This window comes from Lemur catta, chromosome 1 (assembly GCF_020740605.2).
Source record: "Lemur catta isolate mLemCat1 chromosome 1, mLemCat1.pri, whole genome shotgun sequence".
NCBI lineage: Eukaryota > Metazoa > Chordata > Mammalia > Primates > Lemuridae > Lemur > Lemur catta.
Genome location: NC_059128.1, coordinates 43436377 through 43454760, shown reverse-complemented (window position 1 = coordinate 43454760; position 18384 = coordinate 43436377). Strand labels below are relative to the sequence as shown.

General features: G+C 42.1%; 1 protein-coding gene across 10 annotated transcripts in view; it reads left to right on the top strand.

The window, feature by feature from the left end:
* Window positions 1–18384, top strand: part of GNG2 (G protein subunit gamma 2) — a 146374-nt gene that overhangs the window by 109876 nt on the left and 18114 nt on the right. For 7 of the 10 annotated variants that reach the window (XM_045567150.1, XM_045567164.1, XM_045567158.1 and 4 more), the window contains one exon: window positions 16749–16864. In XM_045567150.1, the coding sequence (XP_045423106.1) occupies window positions 16749–16864 (116 nt within the window). Of the gene's footprint in view, window positions 1–15435; window positions 15454–16748; window positions 16865–18384 lie in introns of those variants that run through there. The other 3 variants (XM_045567154.1, XM_045567194.1, XM_045567175.1) reach the window with 2 other exon arrangements.

The window sequence follows — 18384 nt, the reverse complement described above, 5'->3', positions numbered from 1 at the left end:
GGAGGTGCAAAGGCCCTGGGGCAGGAGTATGCTTGCACGTTCAAGTTTAAGAAACAGCAAGGAGCCACAATAGCTGTACTGGAGTAACCAGAAGAGACTAGTGGGAGATAAAGTCAGAGAGATGCCCGTGGGCCTTATCATTCGGAAACTGAAGACCATTTAAAGGACTTGTACTTTTATTCTGAGTGTGGTGGGAAGCCCTCGGAGGGTTAGGAGCAGAAGACTGACATCATTCGACATATCTTTTCCAAAGGAACACTGGTTGGCTATGTGAAGAATAGACTGAAAGAGACAAGGGCAAAATCAGGGAAGACAGGATGCTACTCAAACGTTCAAATAAGAAATGAAGGTGGCTAGGCCAGTCTGGGAGCAGTGGAAGTGAGGAGAAGAGGTTGGATTCTAGACATATTTTGAAGGAAGGTCTAGGGACTTGCTGGTAGATTAGAGGTGAAATATGAAATAAAAAAGCAACAGCAGCAGCAGCAAAACACCCTCAAAGTTTTTAATCTAAACAACTGGAAGAGCGGAGCTGCTGTCAACTGCTGTGAGAAATACTGCAAGAGGAGCAGGTTTAGAGGAGAAAATCAAGTTTGGTTTGGGACATGTCAAGTGGGAAGTGCCCACTTGTTTGGAGAGGGTGGGCAGGTAGTTGGCTGTATGGATTTAGTGGTCAGAGGCAAGACTGCTAACTGAAACTGGGAAATGTAAGCGAAGAGATGGTATTTACAGCCAGGAGAGTGAATGAGATCACTGAGGGCGGATGAGTGCAGACGTGCTGAGACCTGGGGGTCTGTGAGATGAATAAAACCAAGAAGGTAGACTGAGAAGGAACTCACGAGAAAGTAAGACAAGAATCCAGAAAGATAGAAAATAAGTGTTGGCGAGGATATAGAGAAATTGGAACCCTTGTGCACTGTTGGCGGGAATGTACATGGAACGATTATCTTAGATTATCCTGGTGGGTCCTACATCCAATCATAAATATCCCTTATAAGAGAGAGGCAGAGGGAGGTGACACAAGAAGTGGAGGAGGTAGTGTGACCGCCGAGTCAGAGACTGGAGTGACGTGGCCCAAGTCGCAGAATGCCGGCAGCCACCAGAGGCCAGAAACAGAGTCTTCCCTAAAGGATCTGAAGGGAGCATGGCCCTGCGGGCACCTTGATTTTGGCTCAGTGAAACTGACTTTAGACTTAAAGCTTTTATAGAACTATTAGAGAATAAATTTCTGTTGTTTGAAGCCATCAACTTTGCTGTGATTTGTTACAGCAGCTGCAGCAAACTAAGACAGAGGTCAGATAAGATCAGGATTGGGCAAACCAGAAGTCGGACCTGCTGGTGACTTGGACAAATGTAGTTCCAGTAGGATACTTGGGGGGAGGTGGGGCTGGGGCACGTGTGTGTGGGGAAGCTATTTAGAGGGGATGTAAGAAAGAATTGGCGGAGGAGAAGTGGATACAGCAAGGGTAGTCATTGTCTGTAAAGGAAAGCAGAAAACTGGGATTCTGGCTGGGAAGGGAACATAGAGCCAAGGGACAGGTTTTATTTTTGTTTTTGTTGCTTATTTCTTAAGATAGAAAGTGTTTTTAGCATGTTTATGTGCCTGATGACATTGCTCTGATGGGAAGGGGAGAAAAATTGGTGATGCCAGAGAGAACAAAAAAAAAAAGAACAAGGGTGAGTCCTGTAGTTGGCAAGAGAGGGTGGGAGCCGGTGCTGGAGGGAAGAGGCAGAGCTGAGCTTGTGAAGACAGAAGTGCGCACACAGGTAAGTTGGCGAGTTGGTCACGGGAGTAGATGGACGTTCTCGTCTTGTTGCTGCTGTTTTCATAGTGAAATAAGAGGCAAGGTCACCAGCTGAGAATGAGGATGGGGAGAGAGGAGATATTAGAAGTTTTAGGAGAGAAAAGAAAGTGTGAAAAATCATTAGAAGGTGACTGAGAAACTGAGGAAGGAAAGCTGAGTAGCACTCAAGGATCCACTTGAAGTTAATGTTTGTGAATTTTCAAGGAGACCAGCCCCCATGGCTGTGTGTTTATTCAGCACTCCAGTTGCTCCAGAACACGCTGACAGTGGCATCCAAACAGGATTGGGGGTTTTATCAGCCCGTGCAATGGAGGTAAAAAGAGGCGGGATTGCTGTGAGTTAAAAGGGACCCCATGGTAACCCATGGCATCTACGGCTGGAAAGGCGGCACGTGAGGGCATGAGGAAGGGTGAAAAGGCAGCACACTTGAGAGACCAGAGTCCGGTGGAGTCACAGCATCTTCCAGGGAACAGTGGGAGTGATCTAGATGCCAGCAAATGGACCCTCGAGAATGGAAAGCTTAAAATCCCCTTCTAACCAGCTGGGTCCTATTGGTCTTAGGGCTTTTCTGTGTGTTTATCCACTCTTCTAGAACATTTGATTTGGGAGTATGGGGCTGAAACTTAACTGTGCTGAGAGAGTCCCAGAGCTGTGGGACTCACTGATGCAGTGACAGGAATAAAGCTACATTAGGTCTCTTGAACAGCTGGCAAAAATTACTGGAAAGGAATCAAGCAGTCATCTACCTCAATACTCTCGTTTTACAATAGAGAAATTGAGGCCCAGAGGGGTGACTTGAGTCTCCCATGATCACTCAGCAAAGATGAAGCTCAAACCCAGACCTCCAGCCCCAGAATTCAGTACTCTCTGCATCGCCCCACGCTAATTCTCACGCTCCCTTCCCGAACATCAGCTCGGTACCGTGGGGAGCCAGGACTGCCGGCTCATTAGGCGTCCTCTTGGCTCTGCTGACTTTCATGCCTCTCTGCTTTTCCTTTCGCATTTTCATCGCAAGACACCACATTTATAAAAAAGAGATGTCCTCTAAAAAAATTCCCTAGAGATCCACACAATTATCTGTTTCTCCCTGTGCACAACATTAACCCTATTTTATTACCGTGCAGAGACCTGCTTATCAAATACTACCCATACATTAATCAGGGAGCCTTTGCAGTCAAAGTTGCTGGCTTTTTAGTCTTTGTAAAACAGTGCACAAAAATAACTAAAGTGGAAAAATTGAGCCCAGCTCCTTTAAGCTAAATATATCAGAATGTGTCACTATTTCATAGTGATCACCTCAGGGAGGCGAGAGGTCGACAGAGAGAGTAGGATGTGATTTTTATTTCACTGACTCCCGCCCATCCATTCTCCTCGTAGGATTTCTCCAGTAGTGACCATACACTTGGGAAGATAAGACAACTTAGAAACTAAACCTTGATGATGTTCCCAGTTTGGTGGGTAGTTAGAAACATTCAGGAAACAGTAAAAAGTGCATCTAACCAGGTATCTTAAACCTGGGGTTAAGTCCTTGGTTCTGACACTCAGTTATAGCTATATTTTCTAAGGCAATTCATTTAGTCACTCTGTCCCTTAAGTTTCTTTTATCTGTGAAATAAGGATTATGGTTCAGTAGGTTTCAAATGTCTCATATTTAACCTCTCTTTAAGGATCAGTGGCATCAATTTGCAGAGTAACCATGTCCTAACTTACGCCTTCCTAGAAAAATCCTCAAGCCCTGTCCTGGAGAGGCCTTCCTTTTGTGAACCACCAAAACTGGACCAAACTTGTTAAATAAAACACAGTGCCACTCTGGACTCCAGGCTTTGGGAGGAATTTTCTCAACTTGTGTTACAAGTGATTCAAGTATATCATATCAGTGGTCATAAAAGAGATTTCTGTTTCGGATAGTCTGCTCTGCAAGATACTTGTGGGTTGTGCTAAACTCTGAGTTTTAAGAACTCCATGAACTCCGTGGTATATTAAGTGAGGTCAGTCAAGTTCATAGCCTTTGCTTTCTCAGAACTGCTCTTGGTACCTGGGGACTGGTCTCAAAAGTGTTCATTCTGTGAGGATAGGCTAGAAAAGGAAAGTGAACAGCAAAGGTGGTTAAATAGCTCCTTAAAATAGTCTCTGCAATTGTGGTGGTTTCATAACTATATATACACAATTGTCAACCCCTCCCATTGGCACACGAAAAAAGAGTGAATTCTAATGTACATAAATTATACCTTGATAAAACTGACTTAAAAAATAGTATCCTCAAGATGAACTCCTGGTCCCCAAGTCAACAGTTTCAAACAAGCTCCTTTCACCCTTTGGAGATGGCAAATACAGTTGTTCTGTACCAAAGGATCCTTTTTGTGGTTCTCCTCCCAACCAACCCAGGCTATTTCTGAATCAGTGTGGGCAATAGTGTCTGCGCCCTTGCCTAGTGACCAAGTAAAACTTGTCCCTTCATCTTTAATTTCTTACATTTTTCCTCTACTCACTCATTATAATAAAAGGGATATTGGCATGGCAGTTTATTTTATGTACCTAGAGAAGTCATTTTAAAAACAGTATTGATTAAAAGGATGAAAAGTGGCTCTGTACTATATATAAAAGAGATGTGTGATAACCTTAAAAGATGTAATATAAAATTCGACACTTGAGTAAAAGGGAAAAATTAAAATAACTTCATTCTCTAGAAGCAGTGGAGAGTGGTAAATCTTGCACTATAGATGATGAGAAATCATCCCTGAAGGTCAGCATTTACACAGGGCCCACCAAATGATTATGTATATTAGTTAATATTATCTTCCCAGCATGCTATTACACACAAAAAAGCAAGCACTCCAAGTTGGGGAAAGCCACTTGAAAAATTACTGCAAAGGTTAACTCAGTTGTCTATAGATGGTGGATTGTAGGAGATTTTTGTTTTCTGAATCGCTATGCTTTTCAGTTTTCTAAAATGGCCGTGTATTTCTTTTATAAGAAAAAAATATTTTAAAAAGGGAATTGGCTAGCCAGGGTGACAGAGTGAAACCCTGTCTCAAAAAAAAAAAAACAATTTAAAAAGTGAATTGGGAAAAAAAATGTGCTGCTTGCCGTCCCTGACACTGAGCTTATAAAAGGAGACAGGAACTTCTATGCGGCGTTTTCAGGGGCTGCAGCCTCACACTGGGATACTGTAATATCTGAGACCAGTGGTCATGGCATGATGGAGACGGGGACGCAAAGCCAACACCACAGAGGAGCTCTCGGCATCGGACCGAGGTTTACGTTTTCAGATAGAGTATCTGTGTAACTTTGCAGCTGGGAAAAATAACAGGTTTATATGTTGCCAGAAATAACCCAGATTGTATCTGATTACTTGAGGATCTGTCCTGCCTTGACAGTAGCCAGGAAATGGGGAGAGGGAAGATGGTGCACCAGTCTCAAGCTCATATTTGCCCCAAGAATGTGAGGATCCTCAAAGATTAGATAGATGGGATATAGCCCGAGTCTGGGAAGTGCCCCTTTGACGAACATGCTGCTTTAACCCTTTTGGTATCAAGAGAAAGCGATCGTAAGCAGTCTGGATCCGGGAGCCTCTGTGTGATGGTGAGGCTGTGCGCCTGCTGCCCGTCTCAGAAGCGTCCCATTTACTGAGCAGCTAGTGCTGGGTGCTGTGGAGGACTTTCATTCATCTAATAAGTATCTATTGTGCACCTACTGTGAGCACTGCAGACAGTCACTGCTCTTGGTTTGCATTTAGCGGAAGAAAGAGATTGATGATAACTAAATTAATTCAGTAATTTCAGATTATAATGTATTGAAGAAAATAAACAGTGAAGTGCTAGAGAATAATGGGCTGGACAGGGACACGTTAGACAGTGTGATCAGCAAGGGACTTGTCACTGGAACCCGGGTGTGAGGGAGCAGCAACCACGGGCAGCGCCACACAGGGACAACATTGCGACGTTGCAGGCAGAGGAAACAGCACGTGACAGGCCCGTGGGTGGAACCTCACTTGGCCTGTTTCACCAGTGAAGACAGACAGACTTACAACTATTTTGGAGATAAAGTGGCAGGTTTAATCAATATCTACTGGATGAATGGCTGGACAAAATAATGACAATTAATAAGACCAGTCGGCATGCAATTTTTTTTTTTTTAAAGCCAGAGAAACGGCTTGGATATCGGCACAGGCTCCTGGGCTGCTGTGTGCTCGAGGAGCTGAGTTGCCCTGGTCGCTGAGAAGGGTTTCTCAGAGGAAGAGAGGGTTGAGCTGGGCTTTAAGATACGGGAAGCGGGAGGGGAAGAGAAACACGACAAAATCATGGCCACCATGGGCCTGAGCTGTGTTAGGAGAACAGAGGACAGGCTGGTTTGGTGGAAGATTCGGGCTGGTGCTGTTGGTTTCAGCAGAAACGCTTACTGTGTGCACGGGTGCCCTGTAGGGCCTTTCGGTATGGGATACAGACCTGAGGAGGAGGGGGTGGCAGCCAGTTACAGAAGCCTCAGGTGCTAGGCTTGCAAGTTATTATGTGGCCACAGGAAACCTTTACAAACACTATATGTGGACAGGAGCTTTTCCCTTTAGACGATGACAATGAAAGAAAGGAAAGTGCCTCCCTAGGATTATTGAGGTAACCCACGGCACTCTCATATCTCCTCAGCGGCTGGTTTCCTTAGAAACTTAGTATACCGTGTGCATGGGCTTCTGGGTCACACACATTAGGCACTCAGTAAATCCTTGTCAACTCATTTTAAATCACAATTGATTTTGAAATAATCACCATCTCTTTAATAGGTTATCCATGAAGATTAGAAATTTCAAAATTGGATGTAAGGATTTACTAATCTTCCTCCTCCCCAAAAGGATTTTTCTCGCTTAGGATTATTTGTTAAGTTGTTGCTTAACTATTTCAGTTCTTGCTTAATACAGTAACAACTGGTAGTATCCATAGATTTTCCCCTTTGCCCTTCTTATTCCATGATTCTTGGTCCATGTTCTGTGTCTTGAGGAGTGCAGATTAGGTATGGAATGTTTTAGGTCACAGTGCTTAGTAGTTGCTCAGTAAATGGTGTTGATAATTTTTTTCTGTTCATTGCTGCTCCTTGTATAGCACTCCTTAATTTACAATGTGCTGTCACAAATATTAGGTATACATGTGCAATCCTGGAGTCCTTATCCCCACTTTATGGCTGAGCAACGGAGGCCCAACAAGATTAAATGCTTTTGTCACTGTAAAACAGCTGAGAGTGTCAGAGCAGACTAGAACCCAGCTTTTCTGTCTCTCGCCACTTGCTTTTCCATCCGTCAGTTGCACCACTGGAAATATCCCCAGACACACAGTGATAGAAAACAAACCTGAGTGGATGAGATCCAGTTCCTATTTGGGGAGCTTGGTTGGGGAGCTCAGCATCTCTTTGTTCACCTTGTGTTATCATTTTGTAAGCCTACGAGACCATCTGAGCAGTGGCAAGGAAACTCAGCCTGGGAAGTCTCCCTGAACTAAAGGGGTTGCCTGAGGTTTGAGATCCACTGAGGATTTAGGGTTGAAGCAGTAGTTTTTTATAAAAGAAATTAATTAACCAATAGATAATTTCCTACAAGGAGGCAGAAGGCTGCTGCCTGTCAGAGTCCCCTTGCCTGCTGCTGCAGAGTATTAGATAGCAGTAGGTTAACAGAGCCATTTCTATGGAAACTAGCTCATTATTTCTCTTTTGTTGGAACCCTACTGGTTTGTGGTCTGGGCTTCCATATTTAAAAAAAAAACCAACATATACCATACAAAGTACTAATCTTTTTCCCTTGGAGTGAACAAAGCCCACCTAGCATCTAAGAATGCCAGCTCCTATTTATAGATACAAGCCATTTCCTAATCCAAGGCTCAGATAAAAACTAAAAATTTACACATCATTTTAAAGTTGCAACATGGCCTGTTCATTCCTGTTTCATTTTACAAAATTTGTGAAATCTATGACTTTGAAGTCAACATTTTTTAAGGACTGTGTTTTCTGTCAAGGTCGTTAAAAGCAGCTAACCAGTGACCCTCTTTCCAGAGGAAAGCGACATCGTGTAGGGCTTAATATTTTCAAAAACAGCGGTTTACTGGAAAGCAGAGAGCTGTCATTTCAAATAACGTTTCTGGCACTCAAGTGAGGCAGGGAAGCCGTGTTGTGTCTTACTCTCCACCTACACAGCATACACGGCTCCCATGCTGATTTGAGGGAAGTCGCACTTGATTTTGCCTTTTTCCCGTTTGGTGAGTGGCACATTCCCAGCAAAGCTGCTTGGAAATAGCGCAGAGTGGGTTTAAGTCGGTTTGTCTTATGTGGCTCTGTGGGTTCATTTTCTTCCCTGTCAGCCCCCAGCAGGCTTGGTCGTCAGGGCTTCCACACTGGTCCTCGTTCGCATTAGCTCTCCGTGTAGCTACACAGACCGTAAAATTGCTATTATGTTTGTGAAAATGGCCACACATATACCATAGACCCCAGATTAGGATCAGTCTGGTGCCTTTGAAAATGTGAATTGAGATGGGCTGAAAGAAAAATCTTTCCCTGGGGTGATTGCTTCAGAAACACCCTCCTCACTATTGTGCTGACGTAATCTAAGCCTCAGTTTCCTTCAAGCAAGGATGTAGCACTCACTCCCCTTGAGTTGTGAGGATGAAACAGGATGCTTTAAAGCACCTGGCCCAGTTCCTGGCACAGGGCAAGCTCTTGGTCTGTGAGCTAATATTCATGTCAGTCTGTGTTCCTCGTCCTCTGGTGAAGGAACAGAGATTTTGGCCTGTAAATCGAATTCCCGGAAATGAGAAGCACTAAAAGATGGGGAAAAGGGATAGAGAAGGGAGGCACTTGGACGGCTCGGGTTTTGTTTGGCTCACAAAGTCATTCCTTGCCTCTGCCAGCATGTGTTGTCCAGCTGTCTGCATTCTGGCCCCCTGGGAACTCCCCAGGCCTCCCAGGGATGGATACCTTCCCGTGCCTCCCCTTCCTGGCCTTCCCTCCCCTCTTCAGATACAAAGCAGGGTCTCATGGAGTCCAGGTTGTCCCGTACCCTCCATCCCCAAGCTCTTCCATGCCTGTGGGCACGGACACCTACCCTACACACCCCTGGCCCCCTGCTCTGTTCTCATCTCTTTTTTAATTTTCCATCTCAAACCCCCTCACTGCTGCTCGAAAATGAGCAAAGGCAAGTGAGGAAACCAGCACATGGTGACACCCAAAACATCTGTGTGACGTGCCCAATTGTCGACAGGCTGGGAAAGAGTGAGCGGCACGCGAGGCGGATTCCAACCTGAATGCTCTGGGGCTTGAAAGTGTTGAGGGAGAAGCGGCATCACAATAAATCCCCTATTGATATAAAATGTCCCCAGTGGCTGGGGAACTAAAAGAAATTAATGTCTGCTGATTAGCAGAGATTAGAATGTGCTATTTCAGTATTTTCAGGTCAAAGTGGCCAACGGGTAATAGAAAAAGATGCCTGACAAAAAACTACCCTGAAACCTGGCAGACTGATGTTTTACGATTATTATTTGATGCGCATGATTGACATTGCAGCCACTATGCGTAAGTTCTCTAGTGCTCTGTTTGTGAAGGGCCTTCACAGGAATGGATATTAATTGTACTCTTAGTATATATAATCTACTATTAGAGGCTGGGCGCAGTGGCTCACTCCTGTAATCTAGCACTCTGGGAGGCCGAGGCAGGAGGATCACTTGAGGTCAGAAGTTCGAGACCAGCCTGAGCCCTGAGTAAGAGTGAGACCCCATCTCTACTGAAGAAAAAAAAAAAAAATAGCCAGGTGTGGTGGTTCCCACCTGTAGTCCCAGATACTTGAGAGGCTGAGGCAGAAGGATCACTTGAACCCAGGAGTTTGAGGTTGCTGTGAACTAGGCTAATATTAGTATATGTATCAACCTAATTAGTATATATACAAAATATTGATTGATGATGTGTATAAATATATTTATCATTTAGTATGTATATAATCTAAAATATATTGGTATATATAATATCAATTTTATGATGGTGTACATATCTGCTACACAATCAATTAGAATAGGGATCAAAAAAAATGAGTGGCAAAAATGACCAAGCTAAACTTGGGTTGTGGTCTGAGCATTTAATAAAGACATTTATCCAGATGAATAGTTGCAGGAGCTCTGAAAAATTCTAAACTAGAATGTTTTTAAATTAGTCCTCTAATTCAAAAGCAGCTAACTACCGATCACCAGTGATGTAGCTAACTGACTAGTAAGAATAATAGAGTTACGGGGAGATTATAAACCCACAATTTGTATTCTAGACTAGACATTGTTTACTTTATTGCCATTGTCATCCTAACCTGTAAATACACAAAACAAACAAAAACCCCTCAACACCTGCAATATCAAAACATAGTCCTGAGAAATACACAGCAGTAATTAAAGGCCCTGGGGAAGTCTGTCTGGATACCACCCTTAGAAAACACCATTAAAGTCTGAAAAGAATGGAATCCTCCACAATTAACCTACACGCTCTAAGCAAAGATCCCATTCTGAAAACATTTATTTATCTTTGTGCCACAGAAATAAGGGATTGTGTTTATTACCAAGCCTAAATGACAAGAAAATGTATGGTTTCTTAACAGAAAAGTTCCTTCTGAAATAAATTAAAATGCTAAATGTACTTTTAGAAGAAGAAATCTCATCTAATGGTTATTATTCCATAGCAGGCCTGTTTCTCATGTTCCTGGGGGTGGCGGGGAACAACTATTCTCATCAGTTGAAAAGAAAAAATTCCTTCTGTATTATTCTTCAGTTTGGAATTCAGGTGGGATAATTAGGGCATTCTTGCAGAGTTCTACCAATCTCTTGCACACAATTCCTATAATTGTTGTAGGAATTTTTGTTATTTGTATCCTTTTTGCTTACTGGCAAATATAACCCAGCATAATCTTACTATGCTAGAACACTGCACAAAACAGACTCTGCTCTATTTTAAATGAGCAGGGACCAGATATCCGTAAAGCATAATAATGCTGGTGAGAATGATAAACACTTAATATATATTCATAACTGGGACAGTAATAGGAATTATAAGACATAAGAATATAAAAGCCTAGTTAGGTGAACATTTCCACATGGAGTACTTTTCTTGAGCAGACTTTTCATGTATGGATTTATGGCTATTTTTTGGGTGTCCTTCCATATTTATCATTAAAGGTACTATGGGCCTTTTAAGCAGTACCATTCATTGTTGCCTGGCAGGCTTCAGGGCGTTAGAGTCTCCGCCTCTGCTCCCTGAATGCCAGAGGCACCCCCAGTTACTGTCATAAACCACACCACCCGCACACATTTCCAAATGCCTCCTAAAAGGAAGTACTTCCCTGGTTGGGTACCGCTGCCAGTGAGTTTGGTGTAGGACATAGAGAAAAGATTGAGTCCTACTTGCAATTTCTAAAGGGTAGATTATTAGAATTTTAAAAACAGATTTTGGCCGTAGAATTTGGAAAGAATAAGCCTTTGGTATTATAATTCTCTGATTTAAATGTAAAGAAGTGTACCCATACACATTCCATGCCATGCCATGGTTACCAGATAATCTAGTACCTGGCAGGTGCTACCAATTGCTGGGCTCAAAACAGCTTTTGTGTGGTAAGACAAAAGAATGTCGCTTTAGCAAGATCCAACCTTTGGTTATCACCCCAGCCAACTCCCAGAAATGTTCTGAGATCTTAGAAGTGGCTTCAGAAATTCAGTTTCCCCAAGAGAACCAGACTCTGACTCTATTTCTCTCTGTCCCACCAACTCCTAGAATAGGTAGAATCCACTTCTGGGCATGTCTCTGGAGTGGCTCTGGTGGCTCCGGGGTGAGACTGGGCCCCTTCAAAGGTAAACTTCAGTATATGCCAAGTCACAGGGCATCACCAAAGACCAGGCTGATTGGGTGAGGGAGGAGCAGTGTGTAGAAATGAACCACCTTTTTTTTTTTTTTAGCTAAAAGGGTGCTTTTTTGTCTTTTGTCTCTAAGAGGTATGTGTGTTTTGAAGCTTTGTCTACATGATCTTCTCAGCAGATTTCTTTTATAACTATTTCAGTGGTTAATGGTTCAAAACACTTCCCTCCCTCTTAAAAAAATAATTTCTGCACAATTTGGGTTCCATGCAAAATGAAAAAGGAATATCAGCAAAGAATATCTGATGTGTGTCTGTGCTTCCATGGTGAAACTGCCTAAGCATCTCATGGGACTGTCAACCCTTTTTATTTACCCCATACATTTCTTCAATAACATTTCTCATTGTATGCAATTACTTTCAACTCAGATGCAAGTGGAAGACAAAAGGTTTCCTCTTCCCCATTAAGAATCAGTGATGTAGCATTTTATACACTAGCAATGAATAATCTGAAAAGGAAATTAAGAAAACAATTCCATTTACAATAGCATCAAAAAGAATAAAATAATGAGGAATTAACTAAGGAGGTAAAAGACTTATACAATGAAAACTAAAATACAATGCTGAAAGAAATTAAAGAATACATAAATATATGGAAAAAGACATCTCATGTTCATGGATTAGAAGACTTGATACTGTTAAAAGGCAATGCTGTCCAAATCAATCTACAAATTCAATGCAATCCCTATCAAAACCCCAGCAATGTTTTTTGCAGAAATAGAAAAATCCATTCTAAAATTCATATGGAATCTCAAGGGACCCTAAATAGCCAAAAAAATCTTGAAAAAGAACAAGTTGGAAGACTTAACACTTCCTGATTTCAGATTTACCCGTCCACATTCCATGCCATGGTAATCAAAACAGTGTGGCACTGGCATAAAGACAGACAACCCTTATATAAACCAATGGAATAGAATAGAGAGCCCAAAATAAACTCTTACTTATTTGGCCACATGATTTTTTGACAAAGATGCCAAGGCCATTTATCTCACTCAGTTCAGGCTGCTATTACAAAAAAATAGTTTTGACTGGGTGGCTTAAAGAACAGACATTTATTTCTCACAGTTGTGAAGGCTAGAAGTCTAAGATCAAGGTGCCAGCACAGTCAGGTGCCAGTGAGGGTCCTCTTCCTTGTTTGCAGGTAGTTATCTTTTCCCTGTTTATTCACATGGCTGAGCAAGAGAGGGAGAAATCATCTCTCCTCTGTCTCTTCTTATAAGGGCACTGATCTCATTTATGAGAACTCCATCCTCATGACCTAATTACCTCCCAAAGTCCCCACTTCCAAATACCATTATGACGGGGACTGAGCTTCAGCATAAGAATCTAGGGAAGGTCACAAACATTCAGTCCATAATTCAATGGGAAAAGGACAATCTTTTCAACAAGGTGCTGGGAAAACTGGATATCCACAGGCAAAAGAAAAAAATTAATTAAAAATGGATCAAATACCTAAACAAAAGAGCTAAAACTATAAAACTCAGAAGAAAATAGGCCAGGCACGGTGGCTCACACCTATAATCCTAGCACTCTGGGATGTCGAGGTGGGTGGATTGTTTGAGCTCAGGAGTTCGAGACCAACCTGAGCAAGAGCGAGACCCCCGTCTCTACTAAAAATGGAAGGAAATTAGCTGGACAACTAAAAATATGTAGAAAGATATTAGCTGGGCATGGTGGCATGCGCCTGTAGTCCCAGCTACTTGGGAGGCTGAGGCAGGAGGATTGCTTGAGCCCAAGAGTTTGAGGTTGCTGTGAGCTAGGCTGGTGCCATGGCACTCTAGCCCGGGCAACAGAGTGAGACTCTGTCTCAAAAAAAAAAAAAAAAAAAAGGACGAACTCTTCATGACATTGGATAAAGCAATGATTTCTTGTATGTTAGACCAGAAACACAAGCAACAAAAGCCAAAATAGACAAATTGGACTTCTAAAAAATTAAAACTTCTGTGCTTCAAAGGACCATTCAACAGAGTAAAAAGGCATGCCACAAGTTGGCACCTTGACCTTGGACTGCTAGCCTTCAGAACTGGTAGAAAATATTTGCAAATCATATATCTGATAAGGGATTAATATCCTAAATATATAGAGACTCTTAAAACTCAGCAATAACAAAAAACCAATTCAAAAATGAGCAGTGGGCTTGAATAGACATTTCTCCAGAGAAGATACATGAATGGCCAATAAGTACATGAAAAATGCTCAGCATCATTAATCATTAGGAAAATGCAAATGAACACAAGATACTACTTCATACTCATTAGGATGGCTACCATCAAAAAAAAAACAGAAAATAACAAGTGTTGGTGAGGGTGTGGAGAAACTAGAACCCTTGTCCACTGTTGGTGGGAATATAAAACAGTAGACCCACAGTGGAAAACAGTTATGGCAGTTCCTCAAAAAGAAATTACCATATAATCCAGCAATTCTACTTCTGGGTCTATACTCGAAAGCATTGAAAGCAGAGTCTTGAAGAGATATTTGGACACCCATGTTCATAGCAGCATTTTTCATAGTCGCTAAAACATGGAGGCAACCAAAGTGTTCATCAGTAGATGAACAGATAAAGAAAATGTGTGTGTTTATGTATGTGTGTGTATATGTGTATAATATTGTAGTGTGTGTTTACATATGTGCATAATATGCATATTTATGTGTATAATAATGTGTGTGTGCTTATGTGTGTATATATATGCATATAATATTCCATTGTGTGTGTGTGTGTGTGTGGCCAAAACTTAGTCATGTAACTATTCCTAGCTATAAGGGAGGCTGAGGAATGTATCCTTCAGCAAAATATACCTAGGTAAAATTCAGGGCTCTTGGGGTCTCTGTTTAAAAAAGAAAAAAATTGTCATTACTAATGAGGAAGAAAGGAAGAGGTATTGGGAGGCAGGTTGTGGTCTCTGCTGTAGGTCACTGTGTGAGCTGGTGTAAATTCAAGGGCAGAAGAGTAGCTGGCCAGATTCCCAAAGCTCCTGCAGACCCAATGAACATTTGGTAATTCTGGGATAATCTGCATTCCCAGTGTGATGAATGAATTCTAGTATGGCAGAAACATTAGCTTCACAGAACAGTGTCCAGGGGCTTGTGGATCATGGCTGCTTCCAACTTTGGATGAATGAAAGAGTTGGGCCACCCCACTGCGTAAGTCAGTACTCCGTCTTGACCCTGTGAAGTCTTCCTAGGCTGTTAGACGTTTGTTTAGTTGTGGGGCATATTATTTCCTTGTGGGACTAAGTTGATTAGGTTCCTAACCATGCTGATGAAATCACAGTTGTTAAAGCCTCCTTTTATTTAATTTTTTTGTTGTTGTTTTTACTGCAATTCTCCCTCCCTTGACCTTTAAGCATATGAAAGTAGAGGTCACAGATCTTTGTGACTTCAAAAATTCCTTTAGTCTTCCCTCCCATTTTATTGTCTCCAAACTCTTTTATAAAAAATTGAAGAAACAATTATCCTACAATTTATTCCATAAATGCTCTTGGGTGGCTTATTTTGCAGTATTCTTTATAAAGTAACACTCTCTGTGAAGAGACTTGTATGATTCCAGAGAGTTTTACATAGTTTCTTCTTTTGTCTTGAAGAGTTAGATATCAAAACAGAAGTATTAGAGGAGATAATTTATAGACTTCTGCTACAAGAAAAACAAAAATTATTTTTTTATTTTGATGGGTAGGTAAAAAATTTATGTACAGAATTTGTTATGGGTTATTCTTCCTTCCCCAGGTTTTCTGTCTTTTTAAGGTAAGTAACCTGATCTTACTTCTTCATCCCTAGATAAAAAGATTTCCCAAAGCTAGCAGGAGTCACAGTTTTTGATATAATATCTTCAGAACAAGAGTTCACTAGTGTTGACTGAGGCAGTGTTTAATGCTTCTCATTTCCTGGATCATGCATTCTGGTCAAATTAAAGCTCTCAGATATTGCTTTGCTATCAGATGTCAATGACCTTAAGGGGCCTATTTATACAGATGGTCCTGAAACAGCATATGGCACCTTGACACAGAGCAAGACCCGTTCAGAATGTGGGGGAAATGGGCGTTGAAAATAAAAGAGGATACTTTTCTATATGAACAACAGGAATCAAGTGAGATAGTGGATCAAGAAAGGGTCACAAGAGAAATGAAATTGGGATAGGACCTGAAGAGGGTGGGGAGCACAGATGGGGAGGGTGTCAGGCAGGGCCAGACAAAGAAACCACCTCGCAATCTGTTAATACATGGGGACAGAACTCCACTCTCAAAACATTTATGTTCCATTGCCATATTCATGAAAGTAATAAGTCTGTTGTACTTAATTTAGAATAACACTGGTGAGTGAGCTAATTGATGTATTTACCAATTTAGACATGGCAATCCCTCCCCGCTGACATGATAGATGTGTTCTGGAAGAACTGTGAGCAAAGGAGATAGTGGTGAACCAAGCCGTATTTCCAAGAGAGTGGAGAGGAACGGCTATTTCCAACAGTGCTGCATTAAGTGACCCTGAAAAGCCACACCTCCTATCGCAGTGTCTCTGCAGTATAAAAGGCTGCAGTGGTCACAGTTGCCCAGAAGGGTGGGGTTTGAGCCCATCAGGAGAACACTGTCAACAGAGCCTTTGGTCCTGAAGGAATTTAAAATTTACCATTCATCCCTCTGCCCGCCCTCACTCATCCTCTGAGGGCACTTAACGTGATATCTGACAGTAGTAGCAGACGAACCACAACAGCAATAATGCACAGTGTCACCCTTGCCATTTTGAACTCATTTTAAAAATTCTGATAATTTTAACAGCTTGCTGTCTTAATGTGGCAGCATGTCTTATTCTACCTGATTTGGTAAACATTCTCCCTGGGGTAGAGAGGGAAGGAGGGTTGGAAAATCAACATCTTCTGGTCTGCCTGTCAATCAGACATAGTGCTGACCAGGGTTGGGGAGGGCTGGAGGATGGAGAGGGCTACGACCACGATTCTGATATTTCCCAGAGTGTGATGAACCTGCACCTTTGGCAGCCCATGGATTCTCTGATACATTCTTCCTCTTTGTTTTCTTTTCTAGTGTGTCTGAAAAATCCATCCAGCACTCCGATGGCCAGCAACAACACTGCCAGCATAGCACAGGCCAGGAAGCTGGTGGAGCAGCTGAAGATGGAAGCCAACATCGACAGGATAAAGGTGAGGACGGCCTGACCCCACACCTCATCTAGCCTGAGTATAAGGAGCGTGATTTGCAGCCATCTGTCATCCGACTACTCTTCCACAGACAGGGATGAAAGCAATAACGACAGGAGAGTAGCTTAACAACTAGGCAGAAGTTCACTTTTCTAATATGTCTTTGCCTTCTCCAGATTTCTACAGCATGAAATGATAGGATAAATTAAAACTGGTTCTTTATGTAGATTTTAAAACAAAAAAACAAAAACAGGCTCATGGCTAAATTCCAACCGAAGAAATTGTAGAACACATAAAATGTATCAGTCCACCAGTTCACCTCCTTGACCTTGTGGAGAGCCTCTTCTCATTTGGGTTTTAACTCTTTCTGTCCTGGATCAGGTTCTAAGGTTAAGTGTCTGTCTTTCATGTCTAACCCTTCTAATCATCATGGCAGGTTATTAGTTTTTTTCTTCTTTATACTTTATTGGATTGTTTTTCCTGCAAAATACAAAAGTCACACCTTGCCTCCCTAAGAAGTCAAACAACATAGAGGTTTAATGAAAGTTCACAGTCTACTTCTTTCTTTCTTTCTTTCTCTTACCCTCCCAGACCTAACCTGACAGCTTTGCTATAAGTTGGGTCTAATTCATATTGAACCAAGACTTTAAATCCAAGCCCTTTGTTGGTAGATATCAAATGAAAAGTTGCCCCATGAGATGCATGCTAGAGAGTGAAGAGAGAGCACATCTTCCTCCCTAAATAAGTTGAGCAATTATCCATGGGCATTGTCCCATCTGTTCTAAACCCCCTTTGTAAAATCTGACTCCTAGTAATAGGCCACAAGATTTAATCAGCTCCTGCTCTTCTTTCAGCAGCTTTAATTCTTCTTTATTCGTGAGTGAGATAAATAAAGCCTCCTTTGCTACCTTCCTCTTCTCCTCTTTTCTTCTTGCCTCTTGTTTTTTACTTCTTTATTCCCTTGCTGAGAGAGTGAAAAAGTACAAAGTGACAGGTGGGCACAGTAACTGCTGAGAGAAGTGAGGTGGTCCAAGGATTGTGGCTATCACAAAGGGTCATCCAGTTCGTCTTGGGGGGAGAGGAGGTTCAGCACATGGGCCTCTGGAAAATACTACTTTACCTGTTGGGGTAGCCCAACTGAGATAAAATTTGGTGAAGCCCTGTCGTGGTTGGTATTTTCTGTTACTATTCGGTGTCCCCAGGCACTGTTCCTACAGGAGAATACGATGTGCTGATGTGGGATGAAGACTGATGGTGGAAGAAAGAAAACAGAAATAGACCTTCCCAGCAATAGGTCGGACTTCATCGTCCGTCACCTGAATGACTGGATGAGAGCAGGGGTTCCTACCTGCTCTCTGCAGTCCCACCTCCATCTCTGCCATCAGTGACCCTCCACACTGCGGCCAAAGAAAATTTTCTAGAAGAAAATCTCATTATGTTCCTCTGCCACTAAAAATCATTTTATGATTCCCCATGACCCGTAAAATAAAATTGAAACTCTTTGGCAGTATATACAAGGTTCC